Raw genomic sequence first — 20,120 nt, forward strand, 5'->3', positions numbered from 1 at the left:
AGCAAGAGAAATTGAAGACGACTCGAGAAGGGTGGGACGGGGCACGCTGGTCGGGCGTCGGCGTCTGGGGCACACAACAACGAGGAAGAAGGCCAGAGGAGAAAGAAAGAAGAGGAGCCGTTGGATGAGAGATCATAGAGATCCAACGGGCTAAAATTTAGGTGATAGATAGGCCAAAAATACCCGAGAGGGATGCAGGCATGCCCGATTGGTCCTGGCATGTTTATAGATGCCAGTTGTTAATAACAGTATAGCACTGTAGCTGCGTACCCTCGTTGTGATGCATGCCGAGAGACGATTGAGGCCGACAGCCCGTCCTTCGTCGGTCGCTTCTAACCGACGATCGCGTTCGCGATCAGTGTTTTCCCTTCTGTTTGTGTGGGAGTAGGGGGGGGGGGGGGGGGAGGCAAGCGATCAGTGTATATAGCTGCTATGCTCTTCTACGTGCACCGAGTGACCAGCTGCGCCACTTAGCTTAGGGGCCTAAGCCCAGCTAGTTAAGCAGCTAGCCGGCTGCTATCTACTAATCAATCAAGAGGCATGGCTCCTCAGGCAGCGGCGAACGGCGCTGGCCATGGAGGCAATGGCGCCGCCGTCGTCGACCGGCCGGTGGCAAACGGCAACGGCAAGCACCGCGGCACGAGGAGGTCGTCAACCGATCCGAGAGACAAGTACTGGGCGCCCATCGACGAGGAGGAGGCGGCAGCGGCCGTGGAGGACGGCGGCGAGGACGGGCGCCGGCCGCTGCTGTTCCGGACGTTCAAGGTCAAGGGCATCCTCCTACACCCCTACAGGTGCGTACAGTAAATCCGAAGGCCTGATTAACTAGCACGGCTTATTTCGCGCTCACGCGCAAATGCATGCATATATCCAGTTTTGGTTAAGCTCGTGTTTGCTATTTTGGGGCGCTAAGAGACGGCTAGCACATCCACATCCAACTGTCCATTTTCGTTTTTTCTTTCTAACGAAGAAAACACAACTTTCGGCCTCTATATCGGGCAATTTTAATTTCTACTACTGCTGCTATTTGTTTCGTAAGTGAACTGATTGATCCTTCTCCCAGAAGAAAAACAATTAACAGATCGTTTGTCTCGCAGAATTGTACCAGTACCATGCTGCGAATTCGTTTTCTTTTCTTTCTGAAAATACACTTTCCAAATTCAGCAGTCAACTCCTTGGGCGCTCAAACGGAGAAGGCAGGTCGGTACGGAAATCACTGGACAGAGTTTTTTTAGAGAGAGAAAGAATACTCAACACTGGACCGAGCTATTAGTTCGTGTAATCGTGTGCAAATCACATTGTTCACTGGCCAGTGATGACGCGTACACTTCACTGCAGTGGATGTTTGTGGGGCCGTTCATATTCAAATACTACAGTTATATTCAATGGTGAAGAGTCAAAGAAAAAATGTTCGTGGGGCCCACTGCGTGTAGCTGACTCGACCCGGTTGACGTGTGTCCAACTCGAACGAAACCGGAGTCAAAACCATGCGCGGGAAAAAAATCGGGTTTTTTTCAGCTACATGCGAGAGCCAAAGGCCCAATGGGCTACCCGGCAAAAAGTTGCAGCCGAAGTCCGGCCCCACCGGTCAGCGGCACCAGCTTCTAACCCCCTTCCACCCTTTCCCCGTCCCAACACACGGCGGCGGCGGCGGCGACGTAACCCTACCAACCTCGACGGCGGGTCGTCGTCCGAGCAATGTCGCGTATCCACTCCTCTACTTGGTTCCCCAGACCCCAACCTTCGACGTCCAGCGCGGGAGCCCTCGCGGCCTCCCTTGTCCGGCTAACCCGGCTCTACTGCTCGCGGGGCAGCCGCGTGGTGTAGACGCCGGCTCGCACCTTCTTAGCTTCTCGGTGTGACGGTGTCTCCCGGTCTCCACCGTCTTCTCGGCGTTCCCCGCTAGGTATGTTTGTCACGCTGGCTCCTCTAGTTTCTAAATGTGCAGTGCTATGAGCTGTGGCTGAGAATTGAGATGGCTTGTGTTCATTGTGCAATCTTGAATCTGCGAGTGTCAAATTGAAGATTTAGGTTCTTCAAATGAAATGTATGAACAAAATGCAATGCTGATCTGCAAGGCTACTTAGGCTAGGAGTCTCGGGCAGCAGCACTGCAGATGAGCTCTGTGGTATGCTAATTTGCTGCTGCAAATGCACAGTAACTAAGATTGTTATGGCTATGTGACGAAAGCAATTATTGGTAATGGAGAGTACTTGTAACTCTTAAACTGAGTCAAACATTGGTGAATTTATAAGGTGTTTGTTTGGTTGTCAGCAACCAGAACAAGCTTGAGCTTGATCTGAATGATGTTTTTGCCAATCAGGAGTCCGCGTCTGAAACACATGTATTTTGAGAATGGCCAAATACCACTTTGGTTGTGGTTTAATTTTAGCACAATTAGGTATTAGCTTTAGTGTTTTTTTTTTTGAAGCAAGGCGGCAGGTGCTCTACCATTTCATTTAAGTAAGGATCGAGTTCAGAAACAGAGTAAAAGAAGTTCGATGTGGCAGCTCGAAGCTGCCTACATGCAGATATTACAGAATAGCCTTAGAAGCGTAATTGTCAACATGATGTTGTTCGGGGGGTAATCCATTAGTTATCTTGAGCTTCGCTCGTCATAGCCATGCGTCAATTGTTGATATCCGCCTTTGCTCTGAACACCACCTTCACGTAGTCTTCTTCGCGTCCTTCAAACACACGTCAATTTCGTTCTTTCCATATGTTCCACCAAGCATATAGGATTGCCCCAATCTTCACGTTGCGCTCCGTGCTTGGCCCTGGTGTCGTGACCCTATGCAACCACTCCGTGAGATTGTCCTACAGCTCGGCTGCCTCATCATTTCCTGCAAGGTGGAACCAGAGCAAAACCTGAGAAGTAACCAGCTTGGCGTAGGAGCACTGGAGGAGTAGGTGAGCAACCGTTTCCGGCTACTGGTGACACAGAGCGCAGACAACTCTGTTGTCCATGACATAGTACTATATCGATCACCAGGTGAACCATTGCTATTTGACAATGAGAAAAATTATACGTACATATTATCGTAAAATTACTTCTTTTTCAAATCATTACTGACATGTAGAAATGAATTTTATAAATCAGCTGTCTTGGACTGACTGACATAATTTCTTTGTCCTATATATATCATTCAGGTACAGTGACCCAAGTCATTCGTACTGTAATATATTCCAGTCTAATATTCTATAATATTCTAATTATAATATTAGGGCTTATACGGTATTCACTGAGTAGATTTTCTAATTTTGTTTTCCATTTATGTGCAACAGGTTGTTGACTTTGGCCAGATTGATTGCTATCATCCTATTTTTCATATGGCGTATCAGGCACCCATATGCCGATGGCATGTGGCTCTGGTGGATATCGATTATTGGAGATTTCTGGTTTGGCATCACTTGGTTGCTAAACCAAGTCGCAAAGCTCAACCCTATCAAGCGTGTCCCAGACCTTGCCCTCTTGAAACAACAGTTTGATCTCCCCGATGGCAACTCTAATCTCCCAAGACTTGATGTTTTTATCAACACCGTTGATCCCATAAATGAGCCTATGATATACACTATGAATTCTATCCTATCTATTCTTGCCGCAGACTACCCGGTTGATAGGAGTGCTACCTACCTCTCAGATGATGGCGGGTCAATAATCCATTATGAGGGCTTGCTTGAGACTGCAAAGTTTGCTGCACTGTGGGTTCCCTTTTGCCGAAAACATTGCATTGAGCCAAGAGCTCCTGAGAGCTATTTTGCAGTGAAGGCACGCCCATACACAGGAAATGCACCAGATGAGTTTGTTGATGATCATAGGCGCATGTCTAGGAAGTATGATGAGCTCAAGGTGCGTTTGGATGCGCTTTTTACCAAAATCCCCCAACGCTCGGATGCATACAATGCAGAGGCCAAAGAAGGTGCAAAGGCAACCTGGATGGCAGATGGAACACAGTGGCCTGGCACATGGTTTGACCCGGCTGAGCACCACAAGAAAGGACAACATGCTGGAATTGTTAAGGTATACAATTTACTCGCCTTTTTGTGTGGAAAATACTTAGTTTGCTGTAGTGGTAATTTAGCATAGTCATACATGAGTTAGAAAGTATATTAATATATTCACCCTGACATGGCTGTTCAATAGGTTATGTTGAATCACCCCGGTAATGAACCTCAAGTTGGTCTGCCAGCAAGTGCTGACAACCCTCTAGACTTCAGTGCCGTCGATGTGCGGCTCCCAATGCTCGTTTACATCTCCCGTGAGAAGAGCCCGAGCTATGACCATCAAAAGAAGGCAGGCGCCATGAACGTGCAACTGCGAGTCTCTGCCCTTCTGACTAACGCACCTTTCATCATCAACTTTGATGGCGACCACTACGTCAACAACTCACAGGCCTTCCGTGCTGCAATGTGCTTCATGCTCGACCGGCGTGACGGCGATAACACCGCTTTTGTTCAGTTCCCACAACGCTTTGATGATGTCGACCCGACAGACAGGTACTGCAATCACAACCGTGTCTTCTTTGATGCCACCTTGCTCGGTCTAAATGGCATCCAGGGACCCTCTTATGTCGGCACTGGCTGCATGTTCCGCCGGATTGCTCTCTATGGTACTGACCCGCCTCGCTGGAGATCTGATGATGTCAAGATTGTTAACAACCCCAACAAATTTGGCAACTCAATGTCCTTCATCAACTCCATACCGTCAGCCGCAAACCAAGAATGGTCCATGACGTCACCACCGGCACTTGATGAGTCGGTCATGGCAGAGCTGACCAATGTCATGAAATGTGCATATGAGGACGGGGGTGAGTGGGGCAATGGAGTCGGCTGGGTGTACAACATTGCTACGGAGGATGTGGTGACCGGCTTCCGACTGCACCGGACAGGGTGGCGCTCTATGTACTGCCGCATAGAACCAGATGCTTTCCGTGGCACTGCACCGATCAACCTCACTGAGCGCCTCTACCAGATTCTGCGCTGGTCGGGTGGTTCCCTTGAAATGTTCTTCTCACACTGCCCACTCCTTGCTGGTCGTCGACTCAACTTTATGCAACGAATTGCTTACACCAACATGACAGCCTACCCAATCTCATCCATCTTCCTTGTTTTCTATCTCCTGTTCCCAGTCATATGGATCTTCCGTGGCGAGTTCTACATACAGAAGCCATTTCCTACATACGTGTTGTACCTCGTCATCATCATAGTAATGACAGAATTGATCGGTATGGTTGAAATTAAGTGGGCAGGCCTCCCATTGCTGGACTGGATCCGCAACGAGCAGTTCTACATCATTGGGGCAACAGCCGTGTACCCATTAGCAACGCTGCATATAGTGCTGAAGCTAGTCCTTCGTGGGAAGGGTGTTTCATTCAAGCTGACGGCGAAGCAGGCAACTGGCGGCGTGAATGAGAAGTTTGCTGAACTGTACACCGTGCAGTGGACACCGTTGCTGATCCCAACAATAGTGGTGATCGCCGTGAACGTCTGCGCCATTGGCACAGCGATTGGCAAGGCGATCGTTGGAGGATGGTCGCTCTTGCAGATGGCGGACGCAGCCCTCGGGCTGGTGTTCAACGCGTGGATTTTGCTTCTGATCTACCCGTTTGCACTAGGGATCATGGGGCGGTGGAGCAAGAGACCCTATGTCCTTTTCATTCTGTTCGTGATTGCGTTTATTGTAATCGCATTGGTGGATGTTGCCATTCAGGCCATGCGTACTGGTTTTGTTCGGTTCCACTTTAGACATTCAGGTGGAGCCAGCTTCCCTACAAGCTGGGGTTTTTAGCTTGTGGCCATCTTGCATAGTGGTGCCAGTCACAGCCTGTTGCCCTACCTCAGAGTTTCTTCTTCGTTGTGGAGTTTTTACATGATGTAAATCGTGGATTGATTGTACAAGTTCGTTTAGTGAATGGAAAAAATAGCCATTTGCCTGGGAAAAAAGATTTAAAAAATATGTTCGTCATTTGGCGCGTACTGGCATGTGGGTGCAATGTGGCACTGATTTCTTGGGCTAAAGTAAATGGTCCCTGAATATCGATTTGGGGTGAAGAACCGTCTGGATCTGTGTGGTAGCAGTGACCTGGACCAGACTATGACGGTAGTCTATAGATACGAGTATGCACGACAACCCTGGTACTTGGTAAAAACCCAACATGTGTTCTCTGCTCTTGCACAGCTTAGCTCAAGTTGTGCTCCAAGCTCCATCTATCAATTATGTGTTTTCTTCTTGTTTTCATAATTTTATATTGAGTAAATTTTAAAATATACAATTATTTTGACACATGTTGAAAAAACTACAACATCTGATACTCATTTAAAAAATCTATAACTATTTTGACACATATTATAAAAAACTACAATTTTCTTACTATAAGCTCATTTATCATCCTATGTTAATATGTGAGTTTACGGTTAATTTTGCTATTACATGTCATAGAAATGATAAGTGAGAAAGTTATAGTTTTTTATAACATATATGTCAAAATAGTTATAGATTTTTAAATAGATATCATGAGTTATAGCCACTACCGGAGACGGCGTCTTTGCCGAGTGTCCCATACTTTGCCGAGTGCTTTTTATCGGACACTCGGCAAAGAGGGTCTTTGCCGAGTTCCAGAGGTAAAGCACTCGGCAAACATCTAGCACTCGGCAAAGACCCTCTTTGCCGAGTTCCAGAAATAGGACACTCGGCAAAGGAGTATCTTTGCCGAGTGCCAGAGAGCAAGCGCTCGGCAAACATCTGGCACTCGGCAAAGAGGGTCTTTGCCGAGTGTAATTTTTAACACTCGGCAAACCCTAATTTTTTTCCCCCCTTTTGGCCTCCAAATTTTTTCTACAGTCCTCATACAGTACCTGGTACTCCATGTTCCAATGTGGCACATTTCTCGGACTTTTTCTATATTTCTTTAATTCATTTCAATTAATTGAATTTTCTTGGATAATTCAAATTATAACTGCTAGTCATTCGAATAATGAAAAAAAATGAATGGAAAAATGATATTCATGTTATTTAGTATAATGTGAGGCCGTATCCAGGAACATACCACCAATTTCGAATATCAAGGTCACGAAACATGACCACGAACTTGCGATCGAGTTGTTTTTAAATTGTATAAAAATCAAACAAAGTCCGAAAATCTTGAAACTTGTCAAGATATCATGATATCATATGTGGAGGCTGTCATAAAAATTTGAGAAGGTTTTAAGCAAGTTATCACGTACGATGCTTGCAAACCGAAGAATCTCAGCAAGGTTTTAAGCAACTTTTTCGAAGATTCTTCGGTTTGCAAGCATCGTACGTGATAACTTGCTTAAAATCTTCTCAAATTTTTATGACAGCCTCCACATATGATATCATGATATCTTGACAAGTTTCAAGATTTTCGGACTTTGTTTGATTTTTATACAATTTAAAAACAACTCGATCGCAAGTTCGTGGTCATGTTTCGTGACCTTGATATTCGAAATTGGTGGTATGTTCCTGGATACGGCCTCACATTATACTAAATAACATGAATATCATTTTTCCATTCATTTTTTTTCATTATTCGAATGACTAGCAGTTATAATTTGAATTATCCAAGAAAATTCAATTAATTGAAATGAATTAAAGAAATATAGAAAAAGTCCGAGAAATGTGCCACATTGGAACATGGAGTAACAGGTACTGTATGAGGACTGTAGGAAAAATTTGGAGGCCAAAAGGGGGAAAAAATTAGGGTTTGCCGAGTGTTAAAAAATTACACTCGGCAAATACCCTCTTTGCCGAGTGCCATAAGTCTGGCACTCGGCAAAGCGTGTCTTTGCCGAGTGCCATACTTCTGGCACTCGGCAAAGACCCTGAAATTTTTTTTTAAAAAAATCCCGGTTTTCTTTGCCGAGTGCCAGATCGGGGGCACTCGGCAAAGAATTTGCACATGGTTTTAAAAAACCCCTCTTTGCCGAGTGCCAGATCGGGGGCACTCGGCAAAGCAGGGATTTAAGTACCCGGCCCAGCCGGCCCGCTCGCACGCACGCACGCGCACCCGCCGCCGCCGCCGCCCGCGCCCGCTCCCGCGCCCGCCGCCGCCGGCCCCTGCCGCCGCGCCCGCCAGCGCGCCCGCGCCGCCCGCCCCCGCCGACGCCGGCCCCTGCCGCCGCGCCCGCCAGCGCGCCAGCGCCGCCCGCGCCCGCCGCCGCCGGCCCCTGCGCCGCCGCCGCCGGCCCCTGCGCCCGCAGCCGCCGGCCCCTGCGCCGCCGGCCCCCGCGCCGCCCGCGCCCGCCGCCGCCGGCCCCTGCGCCCGCGCCGGCCCCTGCGCCCGCGCCAGCGCCGCCGCGCCCGCCGCCACGCGCCGCCGGTGGAGGAGGAGAAAGAGAGGAGGAGGAGGAGAGGAGGAAGAAGGAGGAAGGGAAGGAGAGGAGGAAGAAGGAGGAAGAAGAAGGAGGAAAGAGAGGAGGAGGAGGAGAGGAGGAAGAAGGAGGAAGGGAAGGAGAGGAGGAAGAAGGAGGGAGAGAAGGAGGAGGAGGAAGAAGGAGGAAGAGAAGAAGGAGGAGGAAGAAGGAGGAAGGAGGAAGAAGAAGGAGGAGGAGGAGGCGCTCCGGTCGTCGTTGTCACGTTCCCGATGTTTCCGTATCACTAGGTATGCCATACCGTCGTCGTCGTAGTATTACTAATGGTTGCGGTAGTAGTAGTGGTAAAGTAGTTGTGGTGGTAGTCAAAGTAGTCGTAGGAGTGGTTGTGATATTGTTATATATATGCGGTTGGATATAATCTTGTGGATGTCGGCCATCGTGCCGTTCATATATATGTGCATGTCGGCTATCGTGCCGTTGGTTTTGTTGCAGGTTTTGGAAACCTCACCGTGCAGGGGAGGTGCTGCCGAAATTTTGTATTAACAGTTTTATATTTCTTTTTTGGCAGAGAAGAGCCAGTCGGAGCGGCGCCGGAGTACCTCGGCGACCCCGATCGCCTTCCTTGGCGCTGCGAGACTGCCTGCACCACGTCGCCTGACTCCACCGCCACCCTAGGTATAACCCCTCTTTCCGTATCATGTTGTAGATCACGTAACCCAGTTAGGCGTCTCCCGTTCGAAAGAGATACGGTTGGAAATATGCAGATATTTGCATATCTAAAACCGTATCTGTTTCGAATTGTCCACGTTTTTTGGACAGCACGCGGATGCGTAGGTGGGGTTAGTTTTCATGATCTGCTCCTATCGGAGACAGAGTTTCGGCATCATCTCCCTGTTGTTCTCCGGATACACACTCTCCCTAGCAGGACATGTATTTGGAGAACAGCGGGGAGGTGCTGCCGAAATTCTGTCTCGAATAGGAGTAGAGAATGGAAACTAACCTCATCTACGGATCCTCGTGTGGGATTAGGACCTAACCTCACCTATAAGATAGTAGGAACGTCGTGTAGATGCAATTGATGTTTATATTACTCGCCGCTATATATGTTAGAGGATGGAGGACCGTGAGTGGATGTACACGGGCCGCGCAAGTCAGGGTCAGGTCACCAATGAATGGATCGACAAGACCGATGCTTTCTTGGAACGGGCATTTGGCGTGGCTGCTAAAGGAGCGAGTAAAATTTGCTGTCCCTGCAGCAAATGTGCAAACAGGAAAAGACAAACGAAGAAGGTAATGGGGGAACATCTTTGGAAGAATGGATTTACGGCAGACTATACCCGGTGGGTCTACCATGGTGAAGCCGATCGTACGAGAGAGGAGGTGGTGAGGCCACGCGTCGAGGATTATGATGCTGAGGCCGGGGTAGCAAACATGTTAAATGACTATCACGAGGCACAGTTCGCTGAAGGACGTACGGAGGAGGAGCCAGAGGCAACCGCAAAGGCGTTTTACGACATGTTTGCCGCGGCACAGAAACCCCTTCACGGCCAGACAAAGGTTTCTCAACTGGATGCCATTGGACGCATAATGGCGTTGAAGTCCCAGTATAGCCTGAGTCGAGACGCCTTCGATGGTATGTTGACAGTTATTGGCAGCCTGCTTCCGGAGGGTCACCTTCTGCCAAAGAGCATGCACGAGTCACAGAAACTCCTTCGTGCACTTAAGATGCCGTATGAGCAGATACATGCTTGCCCGAAGGGGTGCGTCCTATTTAGGAAAGAATACGTGGAAGCAAAGTACTGTCCAAAGTGTAAATCATCTAGGTTCCTGGAGGTAGATTCTGGTGATGGCCAGAAGAGGCAGCTTGACATTCCCGTGACAATCCTACGGCACCTTCCGTTCATACCGAGGATCCAACGGCTATACATGACCGAGGAATCCGCGAAACAGATGACATGGCACAAAAATGGCAAACGATACAATCCTGACAGGATGGTACATGCATCCGATGGTGAAGCATGGACCCACTTCGATGGCATTCATCATGAGAAAGCTAAAGAGGCTCGTAATGTACGTGTTGCGCTGGCAACAGATGGGTTCAATCCTTATGGAATGATGGCTGCCCCATACACATGTTGGCCCGTGTTCGTTATCCCCCTCAATCTCCCCCCCGGCATATGCTTTCAACGACAGAACGTATTCTTGTCGTTGATAATTCCTGGACACCCGGGGAATAATATGGGTGTGTTCATGGAGCCTGTGATTGATGAATTGGTCCGTGCTTGGGAGGAAGGGGTATGGACATACGACCGAGCTACAAAGAAAAACTTCAAAATGCATGTTTGGTACCACTACTCCCTGCATGACTTCCTGGCGTATGGGATATTCTGCGCCTGGTGTGTTCACGGGAAGTTCCCATGCCCAGTATGCAAGGAAGGTCTGAGGTTCATTTGGTTGCAGAAGGGTGGCAAGTATTCATCGTTCGACAAACATCGGCAATTCCTCCCTCTTGACCATGCATTCAGACGAGACATCAAGAACTTTACGAAAGGTGTCGTAGTGACAGACCCTGCACCACCGATAATGACTGGTGCCACGGTTCGTGAACAGATAGATGGTCTCGTGGTCAATCCAGAAGGTGGTTTTGTGGGATATGGTGAGCAACATATGTGGACTCATAAGTCGGGCTTGACTCGGCTCCCCTATTTTGATGACCTTCTTCTTCCACACAACATTGATGTAATGCACACTGAAAAGAATGTTGCCGAGGCACTTTGGGCAACAATCATGGACATTCCTGACAAGTCAAAGGACAACGTTAAGGCTAGAGTGGATCTGGCAACGATATGCGATAGACCAAACCAACATATGAAGCCTCCTAGTCGCGGCAAGACATGGAGAAGGCCTAAGGCCGATTTTGTCTTGAGCAAGCCTCAAAGGAGGGAAGTACTAGAATGGATCCAGACGTTAATGTTCCCTGATGGGTATGCAGCTAATCTGAGGAGGGGAGTGAACTTATCTACTATGCGAGTCTTAGGGATGAAGAGTCATGACTACCACATATGGATTGAGCGGCTTCTTCCGGCGATGGTTCGGGGCTATGTCCCTGAGCATGTCTGGCTAGTGCTAGCAGAGTTGAGCTATTTCTTTCGCCAGCTTTGTGCCAAGGAGTTATCTCGGACCGTGATTGCTGACTTGGAAAGAATGGCACCTGTGTTGCTCTGTAAGTTGGAGAAGATCTTTCCACCCGGCTTCTTCAATCCGATGCAGCATTTGATTTTGCACCTCCCGTACGAGGCACGAATGGGGGGGCCCGTGCAGGGCCGTTGGTGCTATCCAATCGAGAGATGTCTAAAGGTTCTTCGAAAGAAATGTAGAAATAAATGCAAAATCGAGGCTTCCATTGCAGAGGCATACATTCTGGAGGAGGTGGCGAACTTCACAACAACATACTATGGTGACAACCTCCCTAGCGTGCATAATCCACCCCCTCGTTACAATGCTGGCGAAAATGAATCGAACCTCAGCCTTTTCCGAGGCCAACTCGGAAGCGCAAGTGCATCGACCCCCAAGACCTTGAATCATGAAGAGTGGCGCCATATCATGCTATACGTGTTGACCAACCTTGACGAAGTGGCACCGTACATGCAGTAAGTTCTCAACGAACTTGTTAAATACGCCATCACTATTCTGCATCCAACCCCCTTGTTTCTCGTTGGTACAGGGAATTTCTTCATGAATTCTGGCGTCAATCAAGGGATCCTACCCCGCAGCAGGTAGATACCCTTCTTAGACAGGGTGCGGGAAATGGAATGCCCGATTTCATTTCTTGGTTCAAACGGAAGGTACCGTCCAATTTAGCTCGTACGTAGTTTGACATTCCAAGTTACTCGTACGTGCGAATAATATAACGATGTATCCTGCTTGAGCTTGCAGGGCCAGAGGGATGCGTCTATGTGTGCCGAGTTGAGACAGGTTGCCGATGGCTTTGCCTATAGGGTCATGTCATTTTCTGGTTATGACGTGAATGGATATCGCTTTCGCACAACAAGCTACGAGCAGAGTCGGCCCAATCGAAGAACCACAAGTTCCGGAGTTTTTACGCCCGGCGTTGATGAGGTCGAGTATTATGGAAGAATTGAAGAAATATACGAACTCAAGTTTTTACGCCCGGCGGAGCGGGTGAAGCAAGAGCTGTGGGTAAGTCTTCCTCGCACTACATTGCTCAATACATCGTATTTATTTGACATTCTTGAAATAATGAATGGATACATCGTGTTTGTATGCAGGATTTCTTTAGATGCCAGGACGGACATGAGGCCAGGGCGGATGCGGTGGCTACCAAATGCTGCAAAAAACTCGTCGTGGACATGCATTACGAGGCGCGCATCCAGGCCGTCGTAACTTACCACGGGACCGTCGTTGGAACGAAGGTCACCAAAAGGGACGCAAGAACCATGACGCTGACCCGGGACCAGTACCTGCAGGTAAATACAGAACATTAATACTGATTCCTTTTGAGATTAAGTAGGCTTAATTTCATCTTCTGATATGTCATGTACTTGATGGCCTGTAGATGATTCCTTATTGGTGCGCCGCGCATCCCCAGTGCTGGGAACAGATGGTGGACAAGTGGTGCTCACGCGAGTGGGAGGAGACGCACAACTTGTGCCGGGAGCGGCGTTTGATGATGCCAGGTGTAGCACACCATCAAGGCAGCCGCAACCTCAGCGGATACGCAGAAACATGGGTACGCGAATTCATTTATTTATTCTAACGCTCAATTCTGCATGATTTCTAATCATCTTGCTGTTTTTCTCGCAGTCGGCGTCACATGGTGGCCAGCCTTGCTCCATCTTCAAGGCATTTGCTATGGCCCACAAGGGCAAGGCGACGTCCGACGTCGACTACAACCCGGAGGACGGGCCCGAGGCGTACAGCAATGCGACCGTCCACAACCGCCTTAGTGAGTACACATCGATGGCAAGGGAGGTCCATGGGCCAGAGTACGATCCGAGCACCGAGGACCTTGATGGAGAAGTCGTCATGAGGGTGGGAGGAGGCAAGAAGCATGGGCGATACTGGATTGGCGACGGCGCAATCGACTCGGCCGCTACTCCCAGTCTCTCCCAGATTCGAGCAAGCAGCACGAGCACGAGCCCGGCCATACGACCTCGGAAGGACACTTCACACCACCGGGTGGAGGCACTCGAGGTTATTCCTGGTTTATTCGTCGTTCATTGGTTTTTTCATACCTTTCCTTTGCATTATTGTAACATTAGGGTGAATATATTGTAGGCCCAGCTGGAACAAGAGAGGAGGATACGGGAGCAAATGCAGGCGACGATGGAGGCCGAGCAGCGGAGGATGGTGGAGATTCTTCAGTACATGCAAAGTATTGGCGCCGCTACGGGTGTGACTCCGCCACCTTCGCTATTCGCTCCACCTCCACCTCCACCTCCTCACTATTCTACTCCTGTGAGTATAAATGTTTTAGTTTGTATGTTCATGCTTACGGTCAGACCTAGTGGAGTATGAAAATTTTATTCATGTATGGTATATATTTATCTTGTCTCACACATGCAATCTCTTCTCCTTTGTGCAGAATCAATCGGCGGCATCGAACGATCCTCATGCTTCAGCGAATCATTCACCAAATCAGTTTCATTGACCATCTTGGTGATGATACTTGTAGTTGTTAATGGTACTTCTATTTGCAATTATGGTTGTAGATGATGGAGCACTTGGATTACTTGTGAACTTATTTGTGATATATTGTGAGACATGTGATGTTTGTGATATATATGTGTTGTTGGTGATATGTATGTGCTGTTGATGATATATATGTGATGTTGGTGATGTTTGTTATATATATATATATATATATATATATATCTGTTTGTTTGGATGGGATGTCAAAAACAAATAAAAAAGGCTGTTTTCAGTCACTTTGCCGAGTGCAATGGCCATGACACTCGGCAAAGAGGCCTCCGCTTTGCCGAGAGCCACGGTCCAGGCACTCGGCAAAGATGGCCTGTTTGCCGAGTGTCCTCCAGGTGGCACTCGGCACAGACGCCACCTTTGCCGAGTGTTTGATTCATTGGCACTCGGCAAAGCATTTGCCGAGTGCCCGATAAATTGCACTCGGCAAAGAGGTCTTTGCCGACAAATTTTTTACCAAGCGCCCTTTGCCGAGTGTAGCACTCGGCAAAGCCGTTGCCGAGTGTATATCGTCCTTTGCCGAGTGCCTGAGGCACTCGGCAAAGAAGCTGTCTCCGGTTGTGAGCTTTCAGTAATATATGTCAAAATAATGGTAGATTTTTGAAATTTAGTATTTAATATTTATGTGCAGTTGCTCGTGGTTCTGCATTCCGACAGCAGAAGGTAACTTGTAGGCGACAAAGATAGGGTCACGCCGATCCTTTATCTTGTGCGCTTTCTCCCGTCGGGCAGCCGTGCAACACGCAACAGAAGTTCAGATTGTCTCTCAAATTTTTTTCCTAACACGAATATGATTGAAAGACGCTCAATACGAATGAACCGTTGTGTTCAATGTGAATACGAGCTGGGGCATCCACACCTGAAAACGTAATACGAAGAAACGAGTACGTACTCCGCGTCCGAGTCCGAAGTCCAAAGTGCACACGTCTTATACTATGAGAGCACAGAAGCAGACTTTCGGAAGAAAGACTCCACGAGACCTCCATCTATATCATACATTTTGAATCTAACGACTCTACGTGTACATATAGACGTGGCAAAAATCACGTGTCATATGGGAACCAAAGATCTACGTGTGAGATTTTGTGCAGCACGCTTATGCATGCATACCCGAAACTCGCAACGCCAAGTCACACAATGACACAACAACGCTCAAAGATCGGCCGGCATCGCCATGGAGGCTTGGCTCCTCGTTGTCGCCATCGCCCTCCTCGTGGTTGTCCCCCTCCTGATCCTGCACAGCGTCGGCGATACCAAGAACCGCGGGCTTGCGGGCCGCCTGCCTCCCGGCCCGCCGGCCGTGCCGCTGTTGGGCAGCCTGCTGTGGCTGAGCCGCTGAGACATTCCCCGGCTGACCTGGAGCCCCTCCTCCTGCGCTTCTTCAATAGGTACGGCCCCGTCGTGGAGCTCCGGGACTTCGGCGGCTCCCGGCTCTCCGTCTTCGTCGCCGACCGGCGCCTCGCCCACGCCGCCGCCCTGCATTGCGGCGCCGCACTGCTGGACAGGCCGGACGAAGATGACCCCGCGAGCGCGCTCCTCGGCGTTAGCGTCGGCAGCACCGTCGCGCGCGCCAGCTACGGGCCCGCGTGGCACGCCCTGAGCCGCAACCTCGACGGTGTGATGCTGCGCATCTGGCATTTTGCGCGCGCGCGGGACTGGGTGCGTCTCGTGTGCTCGCCCACAAGCTGCGGGCAGGGGCCGCTAATTCCTCCGTGGCCGGCGTCGCGGAGGCGCTCCGGTAGTCCATGTTCTGCCTCCTCGTGCTCATTTGCTTCGGCGAGCGGCTCGATGAGCCCGCGGTGCGCGCGATACAGCAGGCGGAGCGCGCCTGGCTCGTCCACACCTCGACCAAGATGGGCGTCTTGTCCTTCTTGCCGGCGGTCACCAGGCACCTCTTCCGCGGCCGCCTCCGCACAGCGCGCGCCTTGCTGCGCCGGCAGAGGGAGCTGTTCGTGCAGCTGATCGACGCGCGACGGGATTACAGGGAACAACAACAGCTCCTCGGCCACAACCCGGGCGGCGCGTGCCAGGCGGGACTCGGGAGAAAGAGAAGCCACGTTCGAGCACTGTTTACGTACGTGGACACTCTCCTAGACGTCAGGCTCCCCGCAGGAGCCGGAGGGGACCGCGCGCTCACAGACGAAGAGATCGTCACGCTCTGCTCCGAGTTCCTGAACTCCGGGCCGACGACACATCCACCGCGCTTCTGTGGATCATGGCCGAGCTGATCAAGAACGCGGCCGTCCAGCAAAAGTTCCACGACGAGATCAAGACCGTCTGCGGAGACAGAGACGGCGCAGTCTCGGAGGATCGGAGGACGTCCGCGAGATGCCCGTACATCAGGGCGGTGATGGACGGCGGACTTGCGTTCATCCTCATTCATGTTTTCCGCAGACTCTGCTGCACAATCCCTGCTCATTCCTGTCTCCTAGATTTGGACCAATGCCGATCCACCCCGGCATCCTCCTGCTTGCTCTACCAACGGCGGAGAGAGCTAATACAGTAGTGCATGCACCCTATGAAGTCAGAGCTGTATCATACTCTTCCACTTGTGTTGGGATCCTTCGATGGGAACAAACGGGCCACTTGCATCTCGGCACAACTAAATTCCAAAGAACAGATGCGTATGCATGTATTACCTACCGGATTATGCGCTCGCGGAGCTTCTTGAGGAAGCGCTCGTTGCACTCCTCGGCTATCCTGAACACGCGCTCCATGAACGGCTGCCGGTGCGGCAGCCCCTGCGCGCGCACGTCCACCTGCTGTGGCCACCGTCGCCGTCCGACCGCAGGAGGCCCGTGCGCAGGCGCTCGAAAGACGGAAGCCGCTCCATCGCGGCCCACTGCAACGCCTCCTCGTCGTCGACTTCATCGGCTCACTGCAGACCAGTTCATCAAAAGTACATTTTCTGCGCAGGCCTACGCAATGCAACCAAGTCGGACAGAGTTGGGTCTTTTACCAGCATCAACCACATTGATCATCCACTATCAGAAGAACTCTCGCTTCCAAGTTCCAAATAAACCTGGATCGAAATAGAAACTCTATGCAGCGAGCAACACGGCCGGTCCTGGCTCAGACGCGCAGTTTGAGTTCATGTCTCCCGGCCCGGGTTCTCCTAGAGCAGCAGCAGCATTTGTCACTGCACAGTGCACACTTGTTTGAGTTCAGTACGAGAGTGCTCCCCTAAACACAGCCAAAATTTCTTTTTGAGCGTGCGCACGACCTGGGGATGTCGCGGGCCGGTCGCCTGTGTCCGAATCTGAGGCACGCGGCCTGCGGGGCTGCCGGGGGACACGCGGCCTGCGGGCCGATGCCACAGGGTGTGGCGGGAGGTCCAGTGGGGCTGGCTGAGGCCCATGTGCGAGTTTGTGTTGGGAATTTTTCTCAAAATTTTGTGCTGACATTTTTGTTGAAAAAAGGTTGTGCTGATATTTAAAGCAAACGTTTTCCTGATGTATAACTTTTTTTGATAATTTTTTCTCAAAAACATTTCTCGATAACTTTGTCTCAAAAACTTTTCTCGATAACTTTTCTTGGTAACTTTTTCCGATAATTTTTCTCAAGAACTTTTACTTTCTAAAAAAGGAAAGTTGCAGAGAGAATTTTTTTCCAAAAAAGAAAGTTACTACTTGGTGTCCTGGCACGCGTGTAAATTAGAAGCCACGAAACAGAGCACCCCCTCCCAAACCCATCACACGCACAGCAACACACCGTACACACAGATACCCACTAGCCCACCGGCAGCAGGGCCATCACTGCACTCACCGATCTGGATCTGATTAGCGCTAGCTTCATGTGCTAGCCCTTGCCTCGCTGGTCGCTGGCTACCTCGTACGCATCCTGGGCTCTCAGAAAGAAATAGCCGGAAGCCGCCACACAGACGTCGCTCGCTCGCGGGAGGCCGGTGTTAGACTTTGGTGATCATCAATTCACAAGCTTCGAATCAAACACCCATAAAAACAAGAGTGTGAAGCTCAAACCTACATTCGGTGATGACATGAGCAATGGGTGAGAAGAGGTGCATCGGTGTAGCCGTGCAGACTATCGGTGTAGTCGAAGTAGCTTGCTTGATGTAGTCGTACGTGTTGATAAAGGAGCTCAGTGAGGATGTGGCCAGCGTGAGGAAGAAGACGACACACTGCAGATGCTGATGACTGCGCGGTGGTGGCGGCCTTCGCAACTTGAAAGTACTTGATGTCGCTTAGAGGGGGGGGGGGTGAATAGGCAATATCTAAAATTTAAAACTTCGCAACGGATTACAGTGTCCGGACACTCCAGGTCAATCCGGAGACTCTAGGTTATACAGACCTAGATACTCCGAGTGAATCGGATAGTCCGGCCCGAACATGAAATAAAAAACTAAGAACTTTTAAGCAAATCTACTTTAGTCTATGAGTTATCACATGTTCTAATAGATGTCTAAAGACCTATTGATCAACAAACTGCAATTACACACTCACAAGCAAGTAGATCGAGGCAAATCATTCAAAATCAACTAGAACAAAAAAGTATGCAAGAAAGTAAATGAGACAAGAATTTGTATCCCGAAGTTCGGCCACTCCACAAAGAAGTGCCTACGTCTCCGTTGAGGAGCTCACAAGGAGCCGGGTCTCTTTCAACCATTTCCTCACCCAAGTGACCATCAAGATCAAGGTAGGGTTGTTTACTCAAATCGTTGGGGTAATACAAACTTTTCGGGACACTCTACAATCTTGGGTGCTCTCCGAGCGATGCCTAACCGTTTAGGAGCTCAAGGCTCCAAGAGTAAAGAATGTGGATTGATGACTTGACGATGAACTCAAGTACTCAAGATTGTATTTAAGCTCACTAGCTCTTAGTCTCACTCTCCCAACTCTACTCTCCAAATCTTTCAAGATTTAAGGTTTTAGAGAAGTTAGGAGGGCTATTGAATGGCTATGAATGAGTTTGTCTACGAGTTATTCAGCAGCAAATGAAGGAGGGGGTGAGGGGGTATTTATACCATCCCCTCAAAAACTAGCGGTTACTGTGCTTTTTAAACTGACCTGGAGTATCCGGGTCAAACTAGAGACTCTGGGTTGGTACAAATCGCACAACCACGAGTCTGTTCGGAACCCAACCTGGAGGGTCCAGATAAACACAGAACCTGAAGGGTCCAGGTGCAACTTTTAGGCTCAAACCGAGACTCTCTATTGGAGTATAGTCCGGAGACTCCGGTCACCCGGAGTATCCGGGACAACCCAAAGACTCCGGGTTAAAACATTAAACCCATTCCGAGAGCCTGGCTCGGAGCTCTACCCGGAGACTCTAGGTTGCTGTCCAAAATCCGGAGACTCCAAGTTCAGACAAAAACAACACTTTCCCAGTTTCTGCGGATTATTAAGTCTCTCAATTTTTGGTTCTAAAAGGAAACTTGAGCATTGAGACACAATCAAAACTATCAATACACGTTCCTCTTGATAGAACGGCATTCCAAAACTCAAATTCAAAAATAAAGCGAATTAAAACCTATTGAGTAACTAAATGTCACTTCTCTTTTCTTTTGAGGGACGTCATTTTCGTTTAACTTCTCCATCGTGAATAAAACCTATTCATAACCTCAATAAATACGTTAGTACCTTAATCGTTTGTCATCAATTAGCTAAAACCCATATAGGTGGCCTAGATGCATTTTCAATCTCCCCTTTGGTGATTGATGATAACACAATTAAACCTTATAAAAGATAATTGAATTAAAGGTTTTTAAATTCTAAGATGTATGGTGAGCTCCCACTAAATATGTGCATTGATTGAAATTTAAATTTGCATATGTTTAAAGGAATTTTTGCGAGAGCACCCCTATATCTTAGCACTCATGGGGTGCAACAAGTATTTGTGAACCTGATAAATGTAATGAGTATGACATGTGTTGAGGGAAAGGCTCAGGCTTACAAAGAAGCACACATAAAAAGGTAGCCTATAGGTCTTCTTGTAATATTTGTAGGTTGAAAAGAAAGTTTACCTCTCCTATATAAAGGACCCTAGGGTCAAGGATACAGGTATTTCCCACTACCTCCATTCCTCTCTTTGCCTGGAGCATAGATACA

At 49.2% G+C, this 20,120-nt stretch overlaps 2 protein-coding genes and 1 pseudogene across 2 annotated transcripts; all 3 read left to right on the top strand.

Moving 5' to 3' along the window:
• The first annotated feature begins 433 nt into the window (after positions 1-433).
• On the top strand, positions 434-5,944 carry LOC133893657 (probable mixed-linked glucan synthase 8). Its single transcript, XM_062334746.1, has 3 exons — positions 434-794; positions 3,286-4,021; positions 4,145-5,944. Exons 1-3 carry the CDS (start codon positions 541-543, stop codon positions 5,786-5,788), a joined length of 2,634 nt encoding a protein of 877 aa, XP_062190730.1. The 5' UTR covers positions 434-540; the 3' UTR covers positions 5,789-5,944.
• A 2,411-nt stretch (positions 5,945-8,355) lies between these two features.
• LOC133892016 (uncharacterized) lies at positions 8,356-12,280 on the top strand. The gene is made up of 2 exons (XM_062332761.1): positions 8,356-9,009; positions 9,445-12,280. The coding sequence occupies exon 2, from the start codon at positions 9,448-9,450 to the stop codon at positions 11,986-11,988; it is 2,541 nt and encodes an 846-aa protein (XP_062188745.1). The 5' UTR covers positions 8,356-9,009; positions 9,445-9,447; the 3' UTR covers positions 11,989-12,280.
• A 2,949-nt stretch (positions 12,281-15,229) lies between these two features.
• LOC133892098 (cytochrome P450 89A2-like) lies at positions 15,230-16,561 on the top strand (annotated as a pseudogene).
• The last annotated feature ends 3,559 nt before the right edge of the window (positions 16,562-20,120 follow it).

The sequence above is a fragment of the Phragmites australis genome, chromosome 15 (genome assembly GCF_958298935.1).
Source record: "Phragmites australis chromosome 15, lpPhrAust1.1, whole genome shotgun sequence".
Taxonomy (NCBI): domain Eukaryota; kingdom Viridiplantae; phylum Streptophyta; class Magnoliopsida; order Poales; family Poaceae; genus Phragmites; species Phragmites australis.